At 44.2% G+C, this 22,965-nt stretch overlaps 3 protein-coding genes across 4 annotated transcripts; 2 read left to right on the plus strand and 1 right to left on the minus strand.

The window, feature by feature from the left end:
• Nucleotides 1-642: 642 nt before the first annotated feature.
• dennd10 (DENN domain containing 10) lies at nt 643-3,039 on the minus strand (the record flags this gene model as incomplete). Of its 2 annotated transcripts, XM_079279821.1 has the most annotated exons (10): nt 2,954-3,039; nt 2,813-2,868; nt 2,351-2,547; nt 2,163-2,242; nt 1,918-2,066; nt 1,548-1,659; nt 1,339-1,439; nt 1,112-1,219; nt 908-1,002; nt 643-810 (listed from the first exon to the last, which is right to left on the minus strand). In XM_079279821.1, exons 2-10 carry the CDS (start codon nt 2,856-2,858, stop codon nt 643-645), a joined length of 1,056 nt encoding a protein of 351 aa, XP_079135947.1. In that variant the 5' UTR covers nt 2,859-2,868; nt 2,954-3,039. The 2 variants fall into 2 exon arrangements, with proteins under 2 accessions (XP_079135947.1, XP_079135948.1); XM_079279822.1 differs by lacking the exon at nt 2,954-3,039 and having other exon boundaries at nt 2,351-2,591; nt 2,813-2,944.
• A 1,130-nt stretch (nt 3,040-4,169) lies between these two features.
• On the plus strand, nt 4,170-13,324 carry eif3s10 (eukaryotic translation initiation factor 3, subunit 10 (theta)). Its single transcript, XM_079280774.1, has 22 exons — nt 4,170-4,325; nt 4,847-5,037; nt 5,126-5,262; nt 5,691-5,854; nt 6,227-6,426; nt 6,685-6,893; nt 6,982-7,153; nt 7,351-7,455; nt 7,570-7,668; nt 7,771-7,887; nt 8,012-8,197; nt 8,384-8,731; nt 8,832-8,936; nt 9,012-9,125; nt 9,245-9,367; nt 9,686-9,839; nt 10,070-10,251; nt 10,663-10,769; nt 10,857-11,275; nt 11,379-11,520; nt 11,624-12,081; nt 12,534-13,324. The coding sequence occupies exons 1-22, from the start codon at nt 4,277-4,279 to the stop codon at nt 12,695-12,697; spliced, it is 3,945 nt and encodes a 1,314-aa protein (XP_079136900.1). The 5' UTR covers nt 4,170-4,276; the 3' UTR covers nt 12,698-13,324.
• Nucleotides 13,325-15,671: 2,347 nt separating this feature from the next.
• On the plus strand, nt 15,672-18,861 carry emx2 (empty spiracles homeobox 2; the record flags this gene model as incomplete). Its single annotated transcript, XM_079280631.1, has 3 exons — nt 15,672-16,059; nt 17,185-17,369; nt 18,685-18,861. 3 exons carry the CDS (start codon nt 15,672-15,674, stop codon nt 18,859-18,861), a joined length of 750 nt encoding a protein of 249 aa, XP_079136757.1.
• Nucleotides 18,862-22,965: the final 4,104 nt, after the last annotated feature.

The raw sequence follows: 22,965 nt of genomic DNA on the forward strand, positions 1-22,965 counted from the left end.
GATCACCTTTTTATAAAACAGTTTGAAAAAGCCTCTTACAACTTACATCCTTTTATTTAAGTCTTTAGTAAAATACAAAATGAGACATTAAAAAAAAAAAAAATCACACCATGTGTCTCTTGCAGTTGTGATCTGATAACCAAGTATAATGCAGTTTCTATCGACAAATAGCTGCTCGTTACATCTGAGCCATTTCAGCTGCTGTTGCTGCGTGTATATTGGGGGGGGGGGGGTCTTTCTAAAAACAGCTGGGCAGTCATTTTTAATAAACAAACGTAATCTCAAATAGTGCATTTGCTGGGTACTATTTTCAGCTGCGGATTAATACACATTTGTTGCTGCTGTGAGAATTGATGGCAGCAGAAACTGACTCAAAATGACCCACAGTGGCCATGGAATGAAGCAACATGTCAGCCGGTGCAGCAGTGTGGCTCATTGGTTTTTTTTAAGACAAAAAATGGAGCTCAAGATTCCAACCCCACGTGAAGATTACTGTGAGAAAGTGCCTCGAGCACACTCGTGAAAGTGGTGAGAGGGTGCACAAGCCTTCCAGACAACAGTAATCATCCCAACATACACAGAGCAACACAGCTGGAGTCCATACAGCAACATCCTCCTGCAGCACGGTGTCTGGAAACAGGTTCATATCCGTAAGAGCTGCTCGGCAGCTGCCAAATGAAAGAGGAAGTTCTCAGTCGCCGGAGGGAAATGATGCAGCTTTAAACCTTCCAGTGTGATTTTACAGTCTTCACATTTGTCAGCCAGGGCCACCAAGTTGGCAAGGATCTCTTTGGTCTTGACAGAAATATCCTGTGAATTGATGTGTGGTCGTCATGTTAGATTCAGGAATACATTTTTTATTTTTTACAATTGTTGATTGAAAACTGTGCTCTACGGATGCTCTCACCTTGATGACCTGACTATCGGACCGCTCAGCATCCTCTGCAGACTGGACAATAAGGTGGCCGATGTCCTTATGCAACTTCCCCATCGCCATGGACTCTGTGGTGCGATACTTAGCATGAGTCCGAGGGAAATGTTGTCCTACGCTCTCATGAATCAAAGCTCTCTTGGAAACATACTGCTCTCTCTCTCTTTGAGCATACGGTACCTTTGGCACTCTGGGATACCGTGATGACGCCGTCTGGGAGGTTCACATACACATCAAACAAATCCGATCTGTTGCTCACCTCCGGATCTACAAAACCTGCTACATAGCCTGCGGAGGGAACGAACATATTGGTGCATAAATAATGAATTTCCCCACCATGAGATCACTGTGCAGACGGGTGGCTGAGGAGGAGACATCAGAGTAAACAAACCAGGAGGCAGCCTCACCGGGGCATTTCTTGAGATCCTCTACTTCAGTATCAGTCAGGTGCACGTACGGGTGCAGGATGGACCAGTCTTTCCTGTGCCACGTCAGAGTCGGCAGAACTCTGAGGGGAAACGGACAAAGAGTTGCCAACAGATGACAATATTCTCCACAACAGAGGGTTGATTCAAGTTTCAAGGCAAATGTTTGGAATTTTAAGTGTTCAATGCACCTCGTAAACTCCAACAATGCTTCAATCCGAGGGTGATGGACGACGATTCTCTTCTTCAGCATGAGAGCGGTATACAGGATGATGGTCTCCATACCAAACTGGGACACCACATCTATAGATAGAGATACATGGGAGTAAACCGGATGGCCCACTTTTACTCTGAAGGAATCTAGATTGTGTTTCAAGTGAATTTTTATGAACCACAATCAATTTCAGTTCAGTTTTTTCAGCATTAGATCGCAGTTAATCACTAAACAAGTGATAAAACATATACATATCTTTAATAACACCCTTGTAGGACTTGCTTATGTCACCAAAAGGACATACCTAACTCACTGCGGGTCAGTATTCCTGTTTAACGACGTCTTACCTTTGACTGAACCAGCCAAGTACGCATTCCGAACATCATAATCCTTAATTAGAAACGAGCCGTTTTCATCACTCTGGCAAATTCCTTTAGTGAGGACAGTGACATACGCCTCCATCATCTTCACTGGACTGCCATGTTTGATGTACATCCTGGATAATAGACAAAAATACAACACTCAAATAGAAATAAAAAAAACTCTTAAAGGAAAAGTGCACAAGCAGTTTCATTTGCGCTGAACACTGTACCTGCAGAGTATTCTACTGAGTGCAGCATACTTCTCAGGGTTGAAGTCTTTCGCCGTAACAACTATTGAAAAATGAGTCACCTTGATAACGGAGACAAAAATAGAACTCATAAATTTGAATATTAGATAGAAATGCTGCACTCTCGTTGTTCCTTGTCATAATATCAGCAGAGTCTCTGCACGCCGTACCTTGTTTAGTGCTGTAGGTTCCTGCACCTCCACGGTTGTGATGTAGTACCAGGTGCGACAGAACTGACCAAACACAAAGGTGTGGAAATCCCGGCCGTCCTGAGTCAGACAGCACTTGCTGAGCAGGACTTTCCTCAGGTCTGAGCCCACAGAGGGAAAGCACCACACCCACAGTGTGTCTCCATTCACATCTTTCTCTGGGCAGGGGGGGATACCAAAAGGGGACATCATACATGATCACCTATTAGAAGATGGACAGACATATAACATCACATCGGACAGGGTTCTCTGGGGTTCTGTTAGGAACGCCTAAAAGGCAGGAACCGTGAACCAAGGCGGGACCTGGAGCACTGCTGATGAGACACTTTTGGGTTACACTGATATTACGTGATTCTCCTGCACGTACTAAGGCGTCAAAATCTCAACCGAGCGGCGAGAAACGACCTGTGAACGGAAACTTACCGATTAATCCGACGCTTAACATAAACTGCGTTTCAGTTGCTGCCATGTTCCATAACCTGAAAGAGTTCAGAGTCACAAATTAACTGCACATGACACGCCAAGCACCGACTTTCTGTGGACGCTCATTCAACCGTAGAGTACCTTGAGAGCTCCCGCTCAGTCCAAATGTGACGCTAGACGGATTTAATAAGACAGAGGTGGGTGTCTGGGTGTGATTTCTGCTGTCAACAGACTGTTTTCTCTTTTGAGAAACCTCTTCCTTCTTCCGGGACAGGATTGTGGGGAGGAGACACGCTGCTGACAACCAATCATATAGCTCGCGATACTTCAGACGTAATGGTGCGTTCAGGGTTCTTGAAAGTATACGACTGTACGAGACTTAAAAATACCTCGCCAAATGAAAATAAATGGTGCTGCCTACACTTCTGATGTAAATCAACTGATACATGTGCGCTGGCTACAATGACATAGTAATCTATCTCAATGTTGGTAATGTTATAATCATTTATTATTTGAATGAAACAGACTCGGACAAAATCAGCAATGTCCTGATCATGTTTTCTTTCAGTCTGATCATTTTATATTAAGTATCTGTTGATACTGACTATAATATGAAGTTTAATATAAACCTTTATATACAGTTGAGTCAATGGTATGAACCCTACTTAGTTTGACAAAGTTCCTCTTTAACGAGGGTTACCTGAACACACCACTAGTTGAGCGCATACGGGACCTTTATACACCCAGAGCTGCCAGGTTTGTAGAAACCCCCGGTTTATTAGGTTTTGTGAGGTTACAGTTCTCAATACCTTATTTAACACACTTTATTCATTTGAAACGTTTTAACAACACCCATGGTCACTTATCAGTGAGTTATGTGACAGCACAATTTATAATTGTTGGTCAAATACAGCCTACGTATAAATCGAGAGAACTATTTCAGGATACTCCAACATAACTTACAGCTATATAGCTACAAAGTGGCTCTTTTGCAACAATGTGTAACCATGTATAAAAGATATGACAAATAATTATTGTTATTGTCATTGTGATGTATCTGTATCAAATTGTTTAAAGGAACACTTATTTAAATAAACAAACACATACATCATTACCCATAATAATAGATGATTGTTAGTTAACAAAGTATACATATTATGATTTGATCAGTAATTTGAAATAACTACATTGACGCCATGAATACGGATACATTAACTTTTAATATGTATTGTAGTTTTTGGTTGAGACAAAACTGAATTTCTTGGTACTTTTCCTCTATTCGTGAAGTGGACACTGTGAAAGGGGGATAATGCTTGAGGCAACCCGAGCTAGGCCGCTCACGAGGTTCAACCTTTCTCAGCCAGCACCGTTGCAACGGGTGAGTGCGTGGCGTGGATGGAGTGGTGAAATTGATAAAATTTCACTCAAGTCAGCCAATTAGAGTTTCACTAAAACGCCACCAACATGCCGGCGTATTTTCAAAGGCCAGAGAATGCTCTGAAACGAGCAAACGGTGAGTAGAAATACATCTTCACGTTTCACAGATGTCAGACATTAGCCAACGTTAGCTAGTTCGCTCACTATGCCGCGGTGGAGTTAGCCAAGCTAACTGTTAGCTTGAATGACGAGGAAGCCCTACCGCTTTCGTACGGCTACGTTCGTGTGAAGCTAACCGGCTGGGCCATTCTAGTGTGTGACTGACCATTGATTAAGCCAGTTACGTTTGAGAAATGTATCTTAGGAGGCCTTTTAGATGACCGTGATTACTTTGAAACGTAATTGGCAATGACTCTTTGCTGACATTACTGTCAATTTGTTGGCGCTATCGGTTCTATTCTCTTGTAGCGTTGATGCTAATGTCCGATCATCAAGCACCCTGGGCCTAACACAGTCAGGCTGATTCAGCTATGTAGCTAACCACGGCTGTGGGACTGGTGCGAGATGTTAAGCTTCAGTGGTAAATGTATACGGTTAACGGTACCATCAACCTGCGATGGAGCTTATGTTTGTCCATTTCTCTTTGTGTTTACACAGAGTTTCTTGAGGTCGATAAGAAGCAGCCAGCTTTGGATGTTTTATACGATGTCATCAAAAGCAAGAAACATCGAACATGGCAGAAGATCCACGAGCCCATCATGCTCAAGTACCTGGAGCTGTGCGTGGATCTCCGCAAGAGCCACCTGGCTAAGGAGGGTCTCTACCAGTACAAGAACATCTGCCAGCAGGTGTGTGAGGAGAAACTGCTGATGTTGCACAGATCGGTTGGCTGTTGTAGTTTTATGGAGTTCGTTTAACGTCTGTTGTTGCTTTCAGGTGAATATCAAATCCCTGGAGGATGTGGTTAGGGCTTACCTGAAGCTGGCAGAGGAGAAGACTGAGACCGCCAAGGGGGAGTCCCAGCAGATGGTCCTGGACATCGAGGATCTGGATAACATCCAGACTCCTGAAAGGTGAGTAGGCTCAAATGTAAGATGCAGAAATCACGTTTCTCTGAAGCATAAAAAGTGTCTCTTGGATGGAGAATCAAATTGATTTGTTATTGTAGTCAGATGATTGTTGTTTTAAAAGCTGCATTACAGAAAGTGATGTAATTTAGGAGACAGTTCTAGCTGTTTTATTATTTGCCTTTACCCACTACGTCATAATATCCACAGTAGTGAGGATTATTTATCATAACTCTCATTGTGTAAATATTTACTGAAAGCACCAATAGTCGACCCTCAAATATCTTCGCGATATTAATATCCAGGTACCGGTATTTGGTCAAAAAGTATCACTTGTTTTAGTCCATACTGCCCAGCCCTAGAGTATACGGTAGTTAGCATGTGCTTGATCATTTTAAGATGGATTATTAACCTTGAGCCTGTTGTGACTTAAGTGTTCTCCTGAGTGCTGTGAGTGGAGAGGACACTCAGGATCGTACCGATCGCCTGCTTCTCACTCCCTGGGTGAAGTTCCTGTGGGAGTCGTACCGCCAGTGCCTGGACCTGCTGAGGAACAACTCCAAGGTGGAGCGCCTGTACCATGACATTGCTCAGCAAGGTAGAGACTCACTGAATACCGTGTTCAGAACATTTTGCAATCATTTAATCTCCAATTGTCTGAACCGAGTGTGATATTTATCAAGGCTGTATTAACGTTACTGTCAACAAAATGTTCTATACTTAATCTGTTTTCATTGCTGAATGACAACATGAACACTGTTGTTTTTAACTAGTAATAATACATGTTTTACTGGGTCCCAATATACAATATATATTTTAATTCCAATGGAAATATTGCTTTAATTGTATCTAATTTCAATAAGATTATACTGTGTGGATCATTAAAGTTACATAGAAAATAATTAAACCGTAAATGACATGTTGAATGTTACAAGAGGCTGTAAATATTGTCTGGTCGTCCTTTCTGCAGCATTCAAGTTCTGCCTTCAGTACACCCGTAAAGCGGAATTTCGCAAGCTGTGCGACAACCTGCGTATGCATCTGGGCCAGATCCAGCGGCACCACAACCAGAGCACGGCCATCAACCTGAACAACCCCGAAAGTCAGTCTATGCACCTGGAGACGCGTCTGGTGCAGCTGGACAGCGCCATCAGCATGGAGCTCTGGCAGGTCCGTCCACCCAACACTAAATCTCTCTAAGGATGATATTATCATGCATGCACGTTTAAAAGCACTTCCTAAAACTTTAAATGTATGAAATATTTCAGAAATGCTTTGGAAAGTAGTCAACAGTATTGTACAATATAGTGTATTACCTGTAGAAAGATGAAACACAAGTATTGTACTATATTGTTCAATAAAACTGTGACACATGATCAAAGTGGAGATGATATCGGTACTAATGTCTCGCTGTTTTTCTTTTTCCAGGAAGCATTCAAGGCTGTTGAAGACATCCATGGCCTGTTTGCTCTTTCCAAGAAGCCTCCCAAACCCCAGTTGATGGCCAACTACTACAACAAGGTGTCTACTGTGTTCTGGAAATCTGGAAATGCTCTCTTCCACGCATGCACGCTCCACCGGCTCTATCACCTCTCAAGGGAGATGCGTAAGAATTTGACCCAGGATGAGATGCAGAGGTATGGTATTCATTTAGCCGTAGATAAGTGCACAAATGTGTCTCTGGTGGTGAACAAACGGTTAATGATGCTTGCTTTCGATCTTCAGGATGTCTACCAGAGTCCTGCTGGCCACACTGTCCATTCCCATCACCCCTGAGCGCACCGACATTGCCCGGCTGCTGGACATGGACGGCATCATTGTAGAGAAGCACCGCAGGCTGGCCACCCTGCTGGGCCTGCAGTCTCCACCAACCCGGCAGAGTCTCATCAATGACATGGTACGTTATCTGCAAAACAGAGCTTTGTCAGGTGTTTCAGGGTTGAACAGTGCCCCTGAATACCTTTTTTAGTAAGTTTAAAAAGAAAAAACCTCAATTGTTTGAAATTTCACTTTTAACCTGATCTTGTAAAATTGTTCATTGATATTTGCTTTCAGATGTTTTCAGAAATTGATATTTTTGTGTGTGCATTCTAGGTGAGGTTTAACTTGCTGCAGTATGTTGTACCGGATATAAAAGAACTTTACAACTGGCTTGAAGTCGAGTTTCATCCTCTGAAGCTGAGCGGACGAGTGACCAAGGTAAACAATCTGCCAGGGAAAATATACAATCCATCTTTATAGTGTGAACTGCAGTTTGTATGACATTCACTTGATTCGTGAAATCAAGTGCTAACAAACTTGCTCTCCTATCAGGTGCTGGACTGGGTGAAAGACCAGGCAGAGAAGGAATCTGATCTGCAGCACTACGTCCCTCACCTGCAGAGTAACACCATCCTGAGGCTCCTGCAACAGGTAACTCTCTCCAGTCTGTTTGATTCCCCTGCAATGCTGTCCTAAATCACACCTACAGTGTAATGGTGGAGATCTCTCATCATTCTTCATCCGTTTCATTAGGTGGCACAGATCTATCAAAGCATCGAGTTCACCCGTCTGGCCTCCCTCGTTCCATTTGTGGACGCCTTCCAACTAGAGCGCTCCATTGTGGATGCGGCCCGCCACTGTGATCTGCAGGTGAGACCAAGATCAGAAGAGATTATGCATCAACTAATCAGATAAAATAATTACTTATAAACCAACAAAAGTGTTATTACAGTTAAGAGTGTTGACTTATCTGACATTCCTGTTTCCCCTGAAGGTCCGTATAGACCACACCTCTCGAACTCTGAGCTTTGGCTCCGACCTGAACTACTCGACCAAAGAGGACGCCCCCGTTGGTCCTTTCCTGCAGAACATGCCCTCAGAGCAGATCAGGAACCAGCTGACCGCCATGTCGTCTTCTTTGGCCAAAGCCATCCAGGTCATCAAGCCTGCCTCCATCCTGGTGAGTTTAAATAGACACACAGAGACCCCTGATCAGTGACATCGGTACCTACTCCCACATAATTTTAACAGACGCATGCATGTAGTTCCATGTGGTATTAAACTCTAGTTCATGATTAGTGTCTTCTGGCACCGTGTTCTGTTCTGCAACTCAAAGCTACATTTTGATGTTTTTGTCGTTTCTCAGCAAGAGCGCGAGGAGCAGAATCAGCTGGCCATTGCTGCCTATCTGAAAAATGCCCGCAAGGATCACCAGCGCATCCTGGCCCGTAGACAGACCATTGAAGAGCGCAAGGAGCGCCTGGAGAGCCTGAACATCCAGCGTGAGAAGGAGGAGCTGGAGCAGCGGGAGGCCGAGATGCAGAAGGTTCGTAAAGCCGAGGAGGAGCGTCTGCGCCAGGAGGCCAAAGAGAGGGAGAAGGAGCGCATCATGCAGGAGCACGAGCAGATCAAGAAGAAGACTGTCCGTGAGCGACTGGAGCAGATCAAGAAGACCGAGCTTGGAGCCAAAGCCTTCAAAGATATTGATATTGAGGTAAACTGTGGATTGCTCTTTCGGTTGAATTCCATATTTCAGAAATATATCATTGTAATATCAAGTCAAAAGGTGAGACGAACAACTGTGTTTTGTACAGGACCTTGAGGAGCTGGACCCTGACTTCATCATGGCCAAGCAGGTGGAGCAGCTGGAGAAGGAGAAGAGGGAACTCCAGGAGCGTCTGAAGAACCAGGAGAAGAAGGTAACCGAGTGATGCGTCAGTGAAAATATCAGTGACCTCGGTGTGAATTGGACACTAATCGTTGTTTCTCTCTAGATTGACTACTTTGAGAGGGCAAAGCGTCTCGAGGAGATTCCTCTCATCAAACAGGCTTACGAAGAGCAGCGCATCAAGGACATGGAACTATGGGAGCTCCAGGAGGAAGACAGGGTATTTAACCAAAATCAATAATAATACTGATTCAAAAATGACATGCATAGATCAGAGACATTGAATACACCCAGGTGAGTATCTAGAATTTCATGTTTTGTCTTTTCTTTTTCTTATAGATCAGCAACATGAAAGTTGAACGGGAGAAGGCTCTGGAGCACAAGCAGCGCATGTCCAGGATGATGGAGGACAAAGAAAGCTTCTTGTCCAAAATAACTGCTGCCCGTAGCTTCATCTATGAGGTAAGAGCATCGGCATAGTACAAGCTGCCTAAAGTCCAGTATGGTGACGTCACCTCAAACATGCAGAGGAACCGGTGTGCATCAGCTGTCTGTCTGCCAACCTGTCGTCATGTACAGTGAGTGGATATGACGCTTCCATAGGCTCCGCCTTGCTCCGAGATACTACCTTGTGGTTGTTTGAGCACAAAACAACTTAAGTGTCCCCTGCTGGTACCGCAGTAATGGCTTCTGCTTGGAACCAATACTGTTTCTAGAGCAGAGTGGCAGAATAACTGTATGACTGACGGTGGTTTCAAATTCTCCATTCTGTCTTTGAAGGAAAAATTGAATACTTTCGAGGACCGCTTGGTGGAGGAGAGGAAGAAGCGCCTGGAAGAAAGGAAGATCCAGCGCAAAGAGGACAGGCGTAACAACTTCTACCGCCAGAAAGAGGAAGATGCACAGCGTATCCACGAGGAGCAACTCAAGAAAGGTAATTCATTTCGGTTTGCACATGTGCACTGGGACGGTCACTAACGAGAGGCGGGAGGACCATGTGGCCGCTGTGGTTGTTTTGACGGTTGGCTCGTGACTTTTGGACGGAAGTTGATCGTGACAAAGGAAATGTCAGGAACATGTTTTCTGATCGTGGCAGCCACTCGGAGTATGTCATGCCCTGCATATTCTGTCAAAGTTTGAACATGTCTTCTGCTTTTGTTGCAGAGCGCGAGGATCGTGACCGCGTGGAACTGGAGCAGCGAGAGGAGGAGGACAGAGAGTACCAGGAGCGTCTGCGCAAACTGGAGGAGCAGGAAAAGAAGCAGCGTGCTCGTCAACAGGAGATCGAGGAGCGAGAACACCGCCGCGAGGAGGAGAAAAGGGCCCCCACTGAGGAGAAAGCCAAGGTACAAACTAGTTATTGAGCTTGACATTCAGTGGAATATTCATGCAAATATAAAGGGGTGGGATTTACAGGTAATTAACACCATGGTGCCTAGAATAGAAATATATTACATATGTAATTCCGATGTAAAATGAGTAAAGGTTACACTTATGTATACATATTGCAACTTAATAATGACACAATGCAAGACAATTGATCACAATAGTTTGTCATAAAGTATTGTGTCATCCCTAATATGGTAGTGTGATGGAAGGGAGCCCAAATATATTGTCTCATAAGTTCAAGGACTGAGTGCAGAGTAATGGACTACGGGCTAAACCATTAAAGCCTTGTAGGGACCAATGAAGGGACCTTTGAGTGACACTGATCTAATGCCACAGTGTGTCTTGACTGATATGTTTTGCTTACACAGGATTGGTCCGAGAAGGAGGACAAGGAGACTGAGAAGGAGGAAGGAGGAGGAGGATGGAGGAAGCGCACGGAGGGGGATTCAGAGCGGCGTCGTCCTGTGCCTGACAGGTAGGTTTTGGTGACTCTATCTCATCCGACTGTTGTTATTGTTAAACCATGAGAGGCTCCTCTTAACCATGCCCGTGCTGTCTCCAGGGAATGGAGACAAGAGGGACGTGAGGAGGAGAAGGAGGACAGAGAGGGGGGCTTCAGGCGAGAAGGTCTTCGCAGGGCCGGAGATGACCGAGCACCCCGCAGAGGCTTCGGCGATGATGATGACCGGCCACGCAGAGGGATGGACGAGGACCGTGCTCCACGCAGAGGTTTTGATGATGACCGTGCCCCGAGGCGTGCCTTCGATGATGACCGCGGCAGTTTCAGGCGCGGTTTTGATGATGATCGAGGTCCCCGTAGGGCCATGGATGACTCCCGGGGTTCCCGGCGTGGGGCTGATGATGACTGGGGTCCCAGAAGAGGAGATGACGAGAGAGGTGGAAGGAGAGGCGTGGACGATGGGCCACGTCGTGGTGCTGATGTCGACGAAGAGAAACCCTGGAAGCCCCTGAGCCGACCCGGTAAGCCTGTCCTCTAATCTACCCGGAGACCGGGTTTATTCAATCAGCAGACTGCTGAGCAGCTCTGTGCTGCAATGTAATGTGATGTGATGTGATGCTTCAGCTACAGCTACAGGTGGTTGGCGTGAGCGGGAGAAGGCCCGAGAGGACAGCTGGGGCCCTCCCCGTAATAATGCCAGTGGGGACAGAGAGGATGATAAAGCAGAGGAAAAAAACAGCGACAACTTAAGAGACCGCCCAGTCAGGTGGGCCTGATAGACCTATGCCTTTGTGGAATGGAGAGTATGTCATAGTCATGTTTTCTGCGTTGGGTCACAGTCATGTTAATCGCTGAAACTATATTCACAGAGAGGAGAGTACTTGGAGGAGGGCAGGTGCAGAGGAAGGAGGAAGCTGCTGGAGAGACTCTCGCAAAGAGGACACTGACCGTGAGGAGCCTCGTCGTGAGGAGCCTCGTCGTGAGGAGCCTCGCCGTGAGGAGCCTCGTCGTGAGGTGCCTCGTCGTGAGGAGCCTCGTCGTGAGGAGCCTCGTCGTGAGGAGCCTCGTCGTGAGGAGCCTCGTCGTGAGGAGCCTCGTCGTGAGGAGCCTCGCCGTGATGAGCCTCGCCGTGAGGAGCCTCGTCGTGAGGAGCCTCGTCGTGAGGAGCCTCGTCGTGAGGAGCCTCGTCGTGAGGAGCCTCGTCGTGAGGAGCCTCGTCGTGAGGAGCCTCGTCGTGAGGAGCCTCGCCGTGAGGAGCCTCGCCGTGAGGAGCCTCGCGATATTGAGCGCCGTGAAGTCAGAGGCCCACCCAAAGAGCCAGAGGAGGGTAAGCACAGTGGGATTTTTAGATACAACCATAACATTCATATCACGGATACACCGCAACAGTTTCCCTAAAATATGTGACATTATTAAAGGCTGTAGGACGTATATTCGTCACGTTCTTATTGAAATGTGGCTTATGGTTGAACAAAACTTTCAGCAACATCCAGGATACAGATCCAAACATTGTAGAAGTCATCAGGCACACTTGACACAACTAGAGTCTCCAAATAGTAACTAAATGGAACAAATCACTTTTAAGTAGGTGTGGACGTTATTTAGCACTATCTTAAAAAACCACAATTGGGATACACTATGTGGGGGTGTATTATTCAGCCAGCAGAGGTCGCTGTTCACCTTTATTACTGCTATGGCAAGTACCAGGGAGGATAAATCTATAAACTCCCAAACTACAGTTGTAAAACAATGTTCTAATGAGCTCCATTGTTTCCTCAGGAGGAGGTTCTTGGCGTCGTGGCGGCGAGGAGAAGCGCGAGGAGCGGCCCAGAGAAGCGGAGCGTGAGGGTGCTGATGGAGAGAAGGCTTGGCGTGCTGAGAAAGAAGCTCGTCGCATCAAGAACGAGACTGATGATGACGGCTGGACCACTGTACGCCGCTGAGTAACGGCCAGTTAGCCACAGTGGTGAAGTAATGGCCACACGCTTCTGATACTCATGTGGATTATTCCTTTGTATGACATCTTTGTAGACTAGTTTTCCTGGGAATTATTTTCCATTAATCTTTAATTTGACTTCCCTCCGTTTTGTACCAGAGGCTTCTCACCACCCAAAACACCATCAACCAATAAACTACCAATGTACACATCACTGCGCCCAGTGGTCAGGAGTGTTATTACCTTACAATAAAAAAGTGAAATTGACTAAACTGAAAACCAATGTACCTGCTCAAACTTCCACTGCAAAGTCAGTGCTTCACCGACGGCCTCTTTTAAATACATGAACTCTACATCGATGTTATATTCTGCCACAGATCCACCACTCTTGTAATAGCAATGACTAGGAATCTGTCATGTGCTTCATTCAGTGATCTCTGCTCTTCATCCAACCTTTCAGACGCTTCTCAACCTGAACCAGTGGAAGTATCATTTTGATGTGCATGCTTAGAGTATTCAATTGGTCTCGCCTGATCTCCAGTGTGTAGTTCTGTCTTGCTGCAATTACGGGTATCAAACCGGGTTGCATGTGTACAGATAAAGCCTTTATTAATAAAGATGTTTGTTCACCACCTATTGTTAATTTGGTCTCAAATGCTATAACACCATTGAAGATTGCAGCACACGTATGAGTTATAGTCTGGTATACAATACTAAGCCACTTAGCCCAACGTGGGGGTCAGAGGATAAACCGTCTGGGGCACACAATGGGGTCAATAGGTTGAAGCTTAGCTTAAAGAACAATTATAGGTCCTAACACTTGTGGTATTGGCTCCAACTGGCCGAACCTTTACAATGCAACACCAGTGAAACTCTTCATCTCGTGAGGGAGTTGCTGGATCTCTGCTTTCAAGGTTTAGATCAGTTTTTAATCACACTACCGCTGTGTTACCACCAGAGGTCGGTGAAGCTCCGTGGAGAGGACACGCTTCACGTGGGAGAGCAGGAGGCGTGTTGGTTCATGATCAGCAGTGAACTCGGGTCTAAAAGTCAGTGGTCAGAATCCAGTCAGTTATCAAAACCAGTAGCATGATAAGAGATGTTTGGGAAAAAAAAATGTCAACCATGATGAACTTTTCCTTTAAATATATGCTCGTTTGGTAACACATGGCTTTGAATTCGTCTGACCTGGACCGACATATAGCTACGATGTAGGTTACTGTCATAATGATGCTAATAATAGCAGGCCTAATACTGATAATATGAATGTGCGCCATGGGTAAGACATTTATATGTATTGGGTGATATTACAGAGAAGGCTTTACCTTCATGAACTGACCAGGCGGCTTCAAATAAAACATTAACAGCCAACTCCCAATGACTCGCGATAATAACAATGATCTATTGACACATTTTTATGTTAAATCAGGCGTATTATGTGTCGTGGAGCTGTTGGTGCTCTGACAGCTTTGCGAACCCTTTTCAATCTAATTTGTGTTTTATTCCAAACAGACCCGTAACCTGTAACACGCACAAATACACCTAAACCTGCCGATACGCTTTGCATGCACGTGGTATGCATCCTCGAAGTATAAGCTACGATACTTTATAATAACAGCCTAATAATAACGCAATTAAAAATCCATTTCATAATAATAATCTGACACAGTATGTTTACCATTCATCTCTATGTGGTCCCTTAAAAGGCGACTTACATTTTTTTCTGACGTCTGAAAAAGCATGCAAACACAAAATATTAATAAAACATTATATTCAAATAAAATATAAAATAGCACACAGCATTGCTCATTTTCCGGGCTACACCTATTCATTTCAGCAGCCTCGTGACTGTACCTCCGCGTGCTATATCAGTGTGTGTTATTTCTTTCTGAAGGCCCCCGGTGCGGGATGACAGCCTGCAGACCCAGGTACTCCAATAAACACCTACGCATGTTTGCGTTGAATAACACTGATTGACACGCAGCGACTCATACGTGGAGAGGTGTTGTTGAATGGTGAAGACTGTCAGTCCTCGTGCAGTGTAGTATTTAAATCTAAAGCCTGTTTGTGTCCCCGGTGTCTCTCAGACATCCCAGTATGGCAGAAATTAAGAGTCTTCAATTTGAAACTTATCCTAATAGAATCTGAAGAAAAATTAAGAAAAAAAACGAGCAGGGAGGAAACAAGAGCAGCTTCTCTACATAAATCCAGTTGAGAAAAAAAAACACAACAGGAACAAAAATGGAGAAAGAAATGAAGGCCGACTGATAAAACTGAGGCTGAACATTTCCGCGTGCACAGCATCGACAATATACTTTAATAGAGCTGATTTGATGTTTGCACAACATTGTTGTGCATAATTAAAAATAATCACTTGCTAACACTAAATGCACCCCCACCCTCTTAAAAAAAGCAGGTTGAAGCTGTCATAGCCCTTGAATGAAAAATAAGCAGGCTACTAGCTTGGTTCAGACGAGTGTGTTAAATGTCCTGGAGATATGTGCGCGTGAGTATGTGAGCGCGCACGCGTGTGTGTGTTGTGGGGGGGCTCCTCTGTGGACGAATCCGTTCCATGTTGCGCGTTCGAGTCCGCCTCTCCGCGCCCCTGCTTCCCATTGACGCACTTTTTAAGCGTCTTCCCCTTCTCCACCTTAAGGCGAGCAGCAGCGGCGGCGACCAATCACCATGCCATTACAGCCTTCAGAGGAAGCTGTTTATGGGACTGCAGCGCTAATTAGGCTCATGAACTAACAAATCTGCCTGCACGAACCCGGGCGAGGAAAACGATCACATCCATGGATTAGTCTGGGAGTAGCCGAGCACTTTTTATTTGGGCTTTCCCGACACCGCCGCGTTTTTTCCCCCCCAACTTATTTACTGCGCAGAAACTTTCCCCCTTTCTTTGAGTGTGGAGTATTTTTAAGCTGAGAGCGCCATACGACTACTTTAAACCTAAACTGGGGAATCTGGACTATCAGACCATGTTTCAACCTGCACCCAAGAGGTGTTTTACTATAGAGTCTTTAGTGGCGAAGGATAATCATGTACCGGCGTCCCGCACCGAGGAGCCCATCAGGCCAGCGGCTCTCAGCTATGCAAACTCCGGCCAGATGAACCCCTTCCTCAACGGCTTTCACTCCGGCGGCAGGGGCGTCTACTCTAACCCGGACTTGGTGTTCGCCGAAGCGGTCTCTCATCAGCAAAACTCCGCCATGCCGGTGCATTCGGTGGCTCCGCAGCACGCGATGGCTCACCCGCTTTCATCCTCACACAGTCCGCACCCTCTTTTTGCCAGCCAGCAAAGGGACCCGTCAACTTTCTACCCCTGGTTATTACACAGATATAGGTACTTGGGTCACCGATTTCAAGGTAAGTTATCAGAATGCTTCGTTTGGTTCTTTTGCGCCGAGCGGCTGGACTGTTTCCTTTCTCTCTCTCTCTCAGTTCAGACAGCAGGATGTATCAGGAATATTTAAAAAAAACATGCGAAACTGTAGCAGAGCCGTTTTAAAGGCAGTCATCTGAAATCCTCAGGCCACAGAGACTTATGTAATGGATTGTTTCGTTCAAAAATACACCTGGAATGTATTTCCTCATTTGCAAGAAATATATATTTTTTAAACCACTGGAGCATAAAAATAATATTGTTGACTTGGCTTCTGTGTCAGTCTGCTGCCTGTAATGTTTATCGGACACCAAAGACCACTTGAAATGTTGACATGTTTGTACACTGTTGGTGCTGCAGCATATGAGCTGGAGCCATGCGTAAAAAACCAAACGAATGTATCTCGCTGCTTATTTCACAGACGTATTTCACATTTTAATAAAATACACATTCTAGTTTTTAAGGGGGAAAAATACCCCCAAAAATGGATGGTTATTTGGCAGTATTATGGTAATTTTCTAAGGCTGACATGAGTCACATTTCGGGTAATTTCAATTGTAATAACTAAGATGACTAAGTTTGACGAAGATAATTCGTTTGTATAAATATTTTATTTTTGGACTCTTGTTTTGTTGTATTTATTATTGTGATTATTTGGGTTTTTTTCTGACAAATAAAAGCAAAATTAATACATTTTATAGGAATCAATTAAAAATTAATTTCCCTACTTTTTTTTAGTTGATGTTTATTTAAACGTCTTCATGCTATTTCATTTGACCTTTTGTTTACAAAGGCTGTTTTTCACTAATTTAATTAGGCCCAGGCTTGTACCTTTGTGCTGGTTCCCTCTCTCCTTCACGCGGTGGTCTCACAGATGTTAGATGGAGAAAGTCTACAATAGGCAGCTATTTAAAATGCATTCGTGTTCGGTAAATTGCCAAATGATAGACCTGTGTCCGGCTTCTCCTCAGACATTATTATCATACCGTATTTACAGTCAGTCGACTATTGTTTCTGTGCGCAGGCCTGCTGGTGGTTATGGAAATGTTAATATCTTATAGAGTCAGAGAAAAGCTGCTGACGGATCCTCGTTTTCTGCTCGTTCCCAGGTAATGAAACGAGCCCAGAGAGCTTCCTTTTGCACAACGCGCTGGCCAGAAAGCCCAAAAGAATCCGGACAGCGTTTTCACCTTCGCAACTCCTGCGGCTCGAACACGCGTTTGAGAAAAACCATTACGTGGTCGGAGCAGAAAGAAAACAGCTCGCCCACAGCCTTAGCCTCACAGAAACTCAGGTAAGAAACACTGTATTTCACTCAACATTAAAGTTCACCTCCTGTCGTTTCCTATCAACGGGACAACGCGCTCATTTCATTTTGCCATGCATACGCTGCTCCTCGTGTGTTGAGTCACGCTCTATGAGAGCAGACCTTTTTTATTGTTATAAAAAAAGATATTCCTCACATTATGTCTGATGCAGTGGACTATATGTTATGTTTTCTTTAACGTGGCACTGTGCGTCATGGAGCCTTTTTTTTAAAAGCCAGGGCGCTACATAGAATGAATGTCTCGTATGACAACAAAGAATATACATATAGTTAGCAGAGCAATCATCTCAAATAATCAGCCACCGAATTGTTTCTACACAGCGGGGTCCACAAATGCACGTTGTCAATCGAAGACAGGGGCTTTCTGTTGGATCAAATCCACTGTCATTGTATAGGCCTAACCTCATTTCAGGAGGGGTTGAATTACTTTGTTTTGGGGGGGGGAGAATGTTGCCTTTCAAAATGGAGGGCAAATTAACCAGTTAACCATTTTATGGGATAGGCGATACAAAGAGCGAGGCGGGTTCAGTGAATTCCCCCTGCCATATTTAAGATGCTGTTTGAGCCCATCAGCCGCTGTCTTTTGTCCGCTGTGTCTCCTTTGGACGGCGGGGCCTTTGGAGGGACTGAAGGGAGAAATGAACCGTCACCTACTTTAATTAGCCGACTGAAGGCTTATTAAATGCACCTCAGTTGCCGTTGAAGAGCAACAAAAAAGGGGGCTGCAGAGTGACAAAGCAGGAGCAGAGCCTTTATCGATTTAGATGTTGTTAATTCCCAACGGTACCGTTTAACAGAGCCGAGTCCATTTAGAGGAACTCTATGTTTAAATAAGTGGCGTGGATGCGACTGCTTTATTTATTTTAACGTCCGCGTGCTTGCCAGAAATAATCACATTGTGAATCAAAATGCTGACAAATTAAAAATGCTTTACTTTATTTCATTTCATATTCATTTTTATTATTTTTAAGGGCGTTTGCGTTTGCGAATATTGGACTAACAATTGTAATTTGAGGATTTAAATGCATGGATTCATACTTTCATGAGAATATAATTGATCTTTGTATATCCCGGAGGTTGTTTGCTCTGTGATCACCGACTGCAGGTCACAGTTCACCTTCTTATTTTTTACTGAGCCTACAAAAACAACGCGTCCCTTTTACGCGTGGTTTTACGCACTGTGCCAATCGCGGTTTATCTCGTGACACTGATCCAGGTTCAGGCTTTTTTTTGTTTTTGTTTTTTAAAACCTTCTCTTTCTCTTTTTTTCCCACCGCTGCAGGTAAAAGTGTGGTTTCAGAACCGGAGGACGAAGTTCAAGCGACAGAAGTTGGAGGAGGAGGGCTCGGAGTCTCAGCAGAAGAAGAAAGGATCGCATCACATAAACCGGTGGAGAATGGCGACGAAACAGGGGGGGGGTGGGAGCCCAGAGGAAATCGATGTCACATCGGACGATTAAAAAAGAAGAAAAAAAAGACTATATACGCGTCTGAGCGAAGGAGGACATGGATAACGGATGCCGTGTAGAGACAGTGAGGGGGTAAAAAGCCAATGTCACATTTCAGATCTCCGGAGATCGGCAGCTGAGGGTGAGAGAAACCCGACCGGTGGCACTGCTGTCACCGCGTGGGTCTGTCAATCCAAAGGACCCAGGTTGAGTGTCACAGTCCACACGACCTGAACCCTTCCACGCACCAACCACCACCACAATCTCCCATCTACCACCTCGTTTTTTTTCTCCAATTCATATTGGACGTTTGCACTTCAGAAGTTTTTGTTTTTTTTTAACAAAAAACGTTTCCACTCAAGATACCAAAACACCAAACTGCTTTTGTAAAACTTGAATTGCATGGTATAGTTTTTTCCTCCCTGGTAGTTTTTAATTTGACAAGTTTTTCTCAAAAAAAAAAAATATGTTTTCAACTCTATTTTCAAACAGAGATGTCGTGCTTCTTCCTTTTTACAGTGTGCAGTCTTTAATTAATGATGCTCGTGTAAACGTGATTGTGAAAACATATGAAGTAGCGGTGCTGCGATAGTGTTTTTATTTTAATTTATTTTTCTTTGAGAAAAAAAGTACAAAAATTTACTTTCGATTTTAAACAAAAAACCTTTCTAAAAAGTGAATCCGACTACAGATCCAGTACTTAAAGGGAAGGTATCAGGACATTCCTTTGACCTAAAGCTTTATAAATATGTCGCTGTGGCCCCATGCAGCCTTCTGTCAGGACTGACCCTCCACTGAAAGTTGCCACGAAGGACTAAATGCAACAAATGAGAGTTAAAAAAAAAAAAAAAAACTCCAAGCACTGAGCGTATTCCATGTACAGAAATGCTAAAAGTTAATGTTTCTGTTAAACCCTCTTTTACAGAATGTAAATACTTTTTGTGTTTGTGTTAAGTTTGCTCCAATTTTAACACAAAGTATACTTCCAAGAAGTATGTAATTGTCAATATTTTGTCAATAAAGTTTTATCAATATGTTGCGCGCAGTAAAAGTAGACTTTTGATTATATAGAGCAGCTGAATGGAGGCCTCTGACCAAACGAGGCTTTTAAAGGCGATGATATTTATTCTTACTTTGTGCCATCAAGCGGAATCGTGTGAATGCAGTGTGAGGCTTTGCTGATGTGGCGTTAGGAGTTTTATTTCTCAAAGAGAGAAAAACTAAAATACCGCAGCCTGTAATTTGTTGTCCTCAGCTCTGCATTTGTTTCTGGGTCTGATGTAGTCGGCAGTAGTTGTATTTCTGAGGGGCTGCAGCGTCTGCTCCGCTCCGGCTACAAAGAGTCCCTACAAGCTTTTGTGAAAGTGCAAATCAGTTTGGGCAATTATCATGCGAGTAATATGAGGGGGGGGGGGGGGGGGGGGGGATGCATTGCCCAGTGGTCCACTTTAATCTCTTAATCCACGGATCCAAGGGGCCTTGGTTGGACATAATTTAGTACAATCTGACTACCCCTCACGATGCGATAAGGGGAGGTTGCAATGTGCCGCAAAATGGGATCTTTGTTTAAAATCTTGTCTTGTGGGCTCCACCGTGCTGCAAGCTGCTGCTTTGGACTGAACGGGGACTTTAGGACCTCTTCAGGAGCCTGCAGGCTAAACTGTTATTTACAGCAGGAAGCTATTCTCTGTTTACACACAGTAAAACAATGCAGCCACTGACAAAACAAATCGGACAAATTTAAAGTGGATTATGATTTTTTTTTTCTTGTGAATACATAAGAACCACAACCTCGGATTTTTTTTTTTCTGGTGCAATGTGCATGTGTTTGTTTAATTGTTTCTTAAACTAAAAGGAGCTGTTTTTGTGGTTTGGGTGGGGGTGTGGTGGGGGGGGGGGGCATATAGGGAATTCTTAATCTTATAACTGCAATAAAAATCTTTAGAGAATACCATTAGCTTTGGATAAAAAAAACCTAAAAGCTTTATTACAAACCCAGCTTTGAAATAGGGGGGATTAGAGGACTGAAAGGGTCCCACAATAGTTAGAAGAAAAGGTTTCATGCTAATGAGGTTAATGCCCTTTGTATCTCCGGACTCCACAACTTCATTACTCCTATCTCGGGCAACACCGAGCGGCTCAGAGCTTCACAATCCACTCGAGCTTTTCCCTACCCGGCCTCTAAAGAAGGATTTGATAGCAGTCCTGTTCAAACTAGATAATTATATCTTTTCAAGTTGGAATTAAGATAAAGAAAGTGCAGTGGAGGCGGTGAGCCTTGATCCGCCGCAAACAAATTTGGCGCACTCTCCCCCCCCCTCTGTGCGCTTGTATGGACACACAGGAGACAGGACAGGCTTCTCATTGCTGGCACAGTTTGATTCATTTAAAGGCGTTTGTTTTTAATCTGGGAATATCTATGGTTGGTTTTTAAATGTAGCGGCAGCTCTATTTATGGAAATACATTATTTTATTTGTTGCGGACATGACAATGAGAATTTAGCAGGTTGAGCAACAAAATTCAAAACCCAAATTTACCAAAATATTCTAAAACGCTTAATGATTCCTTATTCTGAGGGCACCTGTCCAAATATTTAAATGAAAAAAAAATATGAGTTGTAAAAAGCATTTTAGAAATTGGTCTCAGTCCAAATAATCCAAGATGCGAAATAATAATAACAATAATTGCGCATGTTGCAAACCACAGAGCTTAATATTTAGATGCTTTCCCTGCGTTTTAAAAATTAAATGCGCCATTATTTTACGATCTTGGCTCATAATAAAAGGACGATCAATCGCAGTTTGAGACTAAGGTCACATGAATATTATCGTTCCAGGCAGAATTCAAAGTGTGTGTATGTGTGTATTATGATGTGAAGTGGGCCCTCGCACATCAGATCCCTCTCCCACACGCTCGTGCTGTGCGTTAAGGGCCGGCTGTGGGGACCTTTGGTGACCCGCTTATCTAAACTTAAGCTGCTGCGCTCCGTCCAGGGGCCAAACTCTCCATAAATCATCACAGCTCCTGAACACTTGGATTATTCCTCAAATATTCACGGCCGAGACAGTTTTGGACGTTTTGGACCAATAAGCCCCGCGTGCATGAAACATTTAGTCTGCAACGTGAAATGATTATCCGTCATTGAAAAGAGTAGTCGGTCCTATCAAGTGACCCCACTGACCCAAAACCTCTAATCTGCAATTAGTAGGTATAATTACGTCCGCTGACGCCGCTAATGTGGATAGCGGCGGAGGGAGGGGACCGGAGGAAGTCAGGCTTCGTGGTAGTGCTGGAAGTCAATAATTGATCGAGCTGAAATATCTTAAGTCGGGAGAAGTGGCTGTTGAAAAGGATGGATAGTTTGTCAACACGCTGCAGCTTTTATAATTTCATTTCATCAGGGTAAAAGAAAATGCTCGTGAGCGGGCACCTGTAGGCCGGGCCTGTCACAGAGCCACGTCAGGACTAACTTGATCTGTCCCGTTTCTCAAATTGCCTCTGAAATTGATCCTTGAAACGAGAGAATGAAGCCCACACAATTCCCTTGGCCTTGACATAAGGTGCAGCGATAAATATACAAGACTAATGAGCAATTACTATACAACCACCCTTCAAATGGCTTACATAATAATGAATTAAACATCGGAGCCTCGGATTGGGTTTCTTTCTTTCTTATTAAAAACGAGGGAGGGGCGTTTGCAGCCACGATGTACACTGATGATTATGTTTTCCAAACGCAGCAATTTTCCAATTCGCCATCGGGAGAAAGTCTGCACTTATTGACTCGGACTGATAAACTCATTCACTGACCGTCTACTGGCACAACTGGCGCAACTGCGCAGACGCAAATATAAATACAGTTTAAAAAAGTGTCTTTATTGTTATGGCTTCACTATTATTTCTAATTTAGATTTCGAAGCAGATGATGCGTTTAAATGCACATATAAAAACACAGACACTCACACAGTGATCTTAAACGCAGCATTTATCCGCATGCTGCGTTCAATGACATACATCGTCGTCGTGAAAGCCTAAACTCGTAGCTTAATTGGGTTAAACAATGTATTGTTGCTAATGTTGCAGCCAAAAGAAACGGCAGTAATATGTAAATAATA

This window comes from Melanostigma gelatinosum, assembly GCF_949748355.1.
Source record: "Melanostigma gelatinosum genome assembly, chromosome: 12".
In the NCBI taxonomy this organism is placed as follows: domain Eukaryota; kingdom Metazoa; phylum Chordata; class Actinopteri; order Perciformes; family Zoarcidae; genus Melanostigma; species Melanostigma gelatinosum.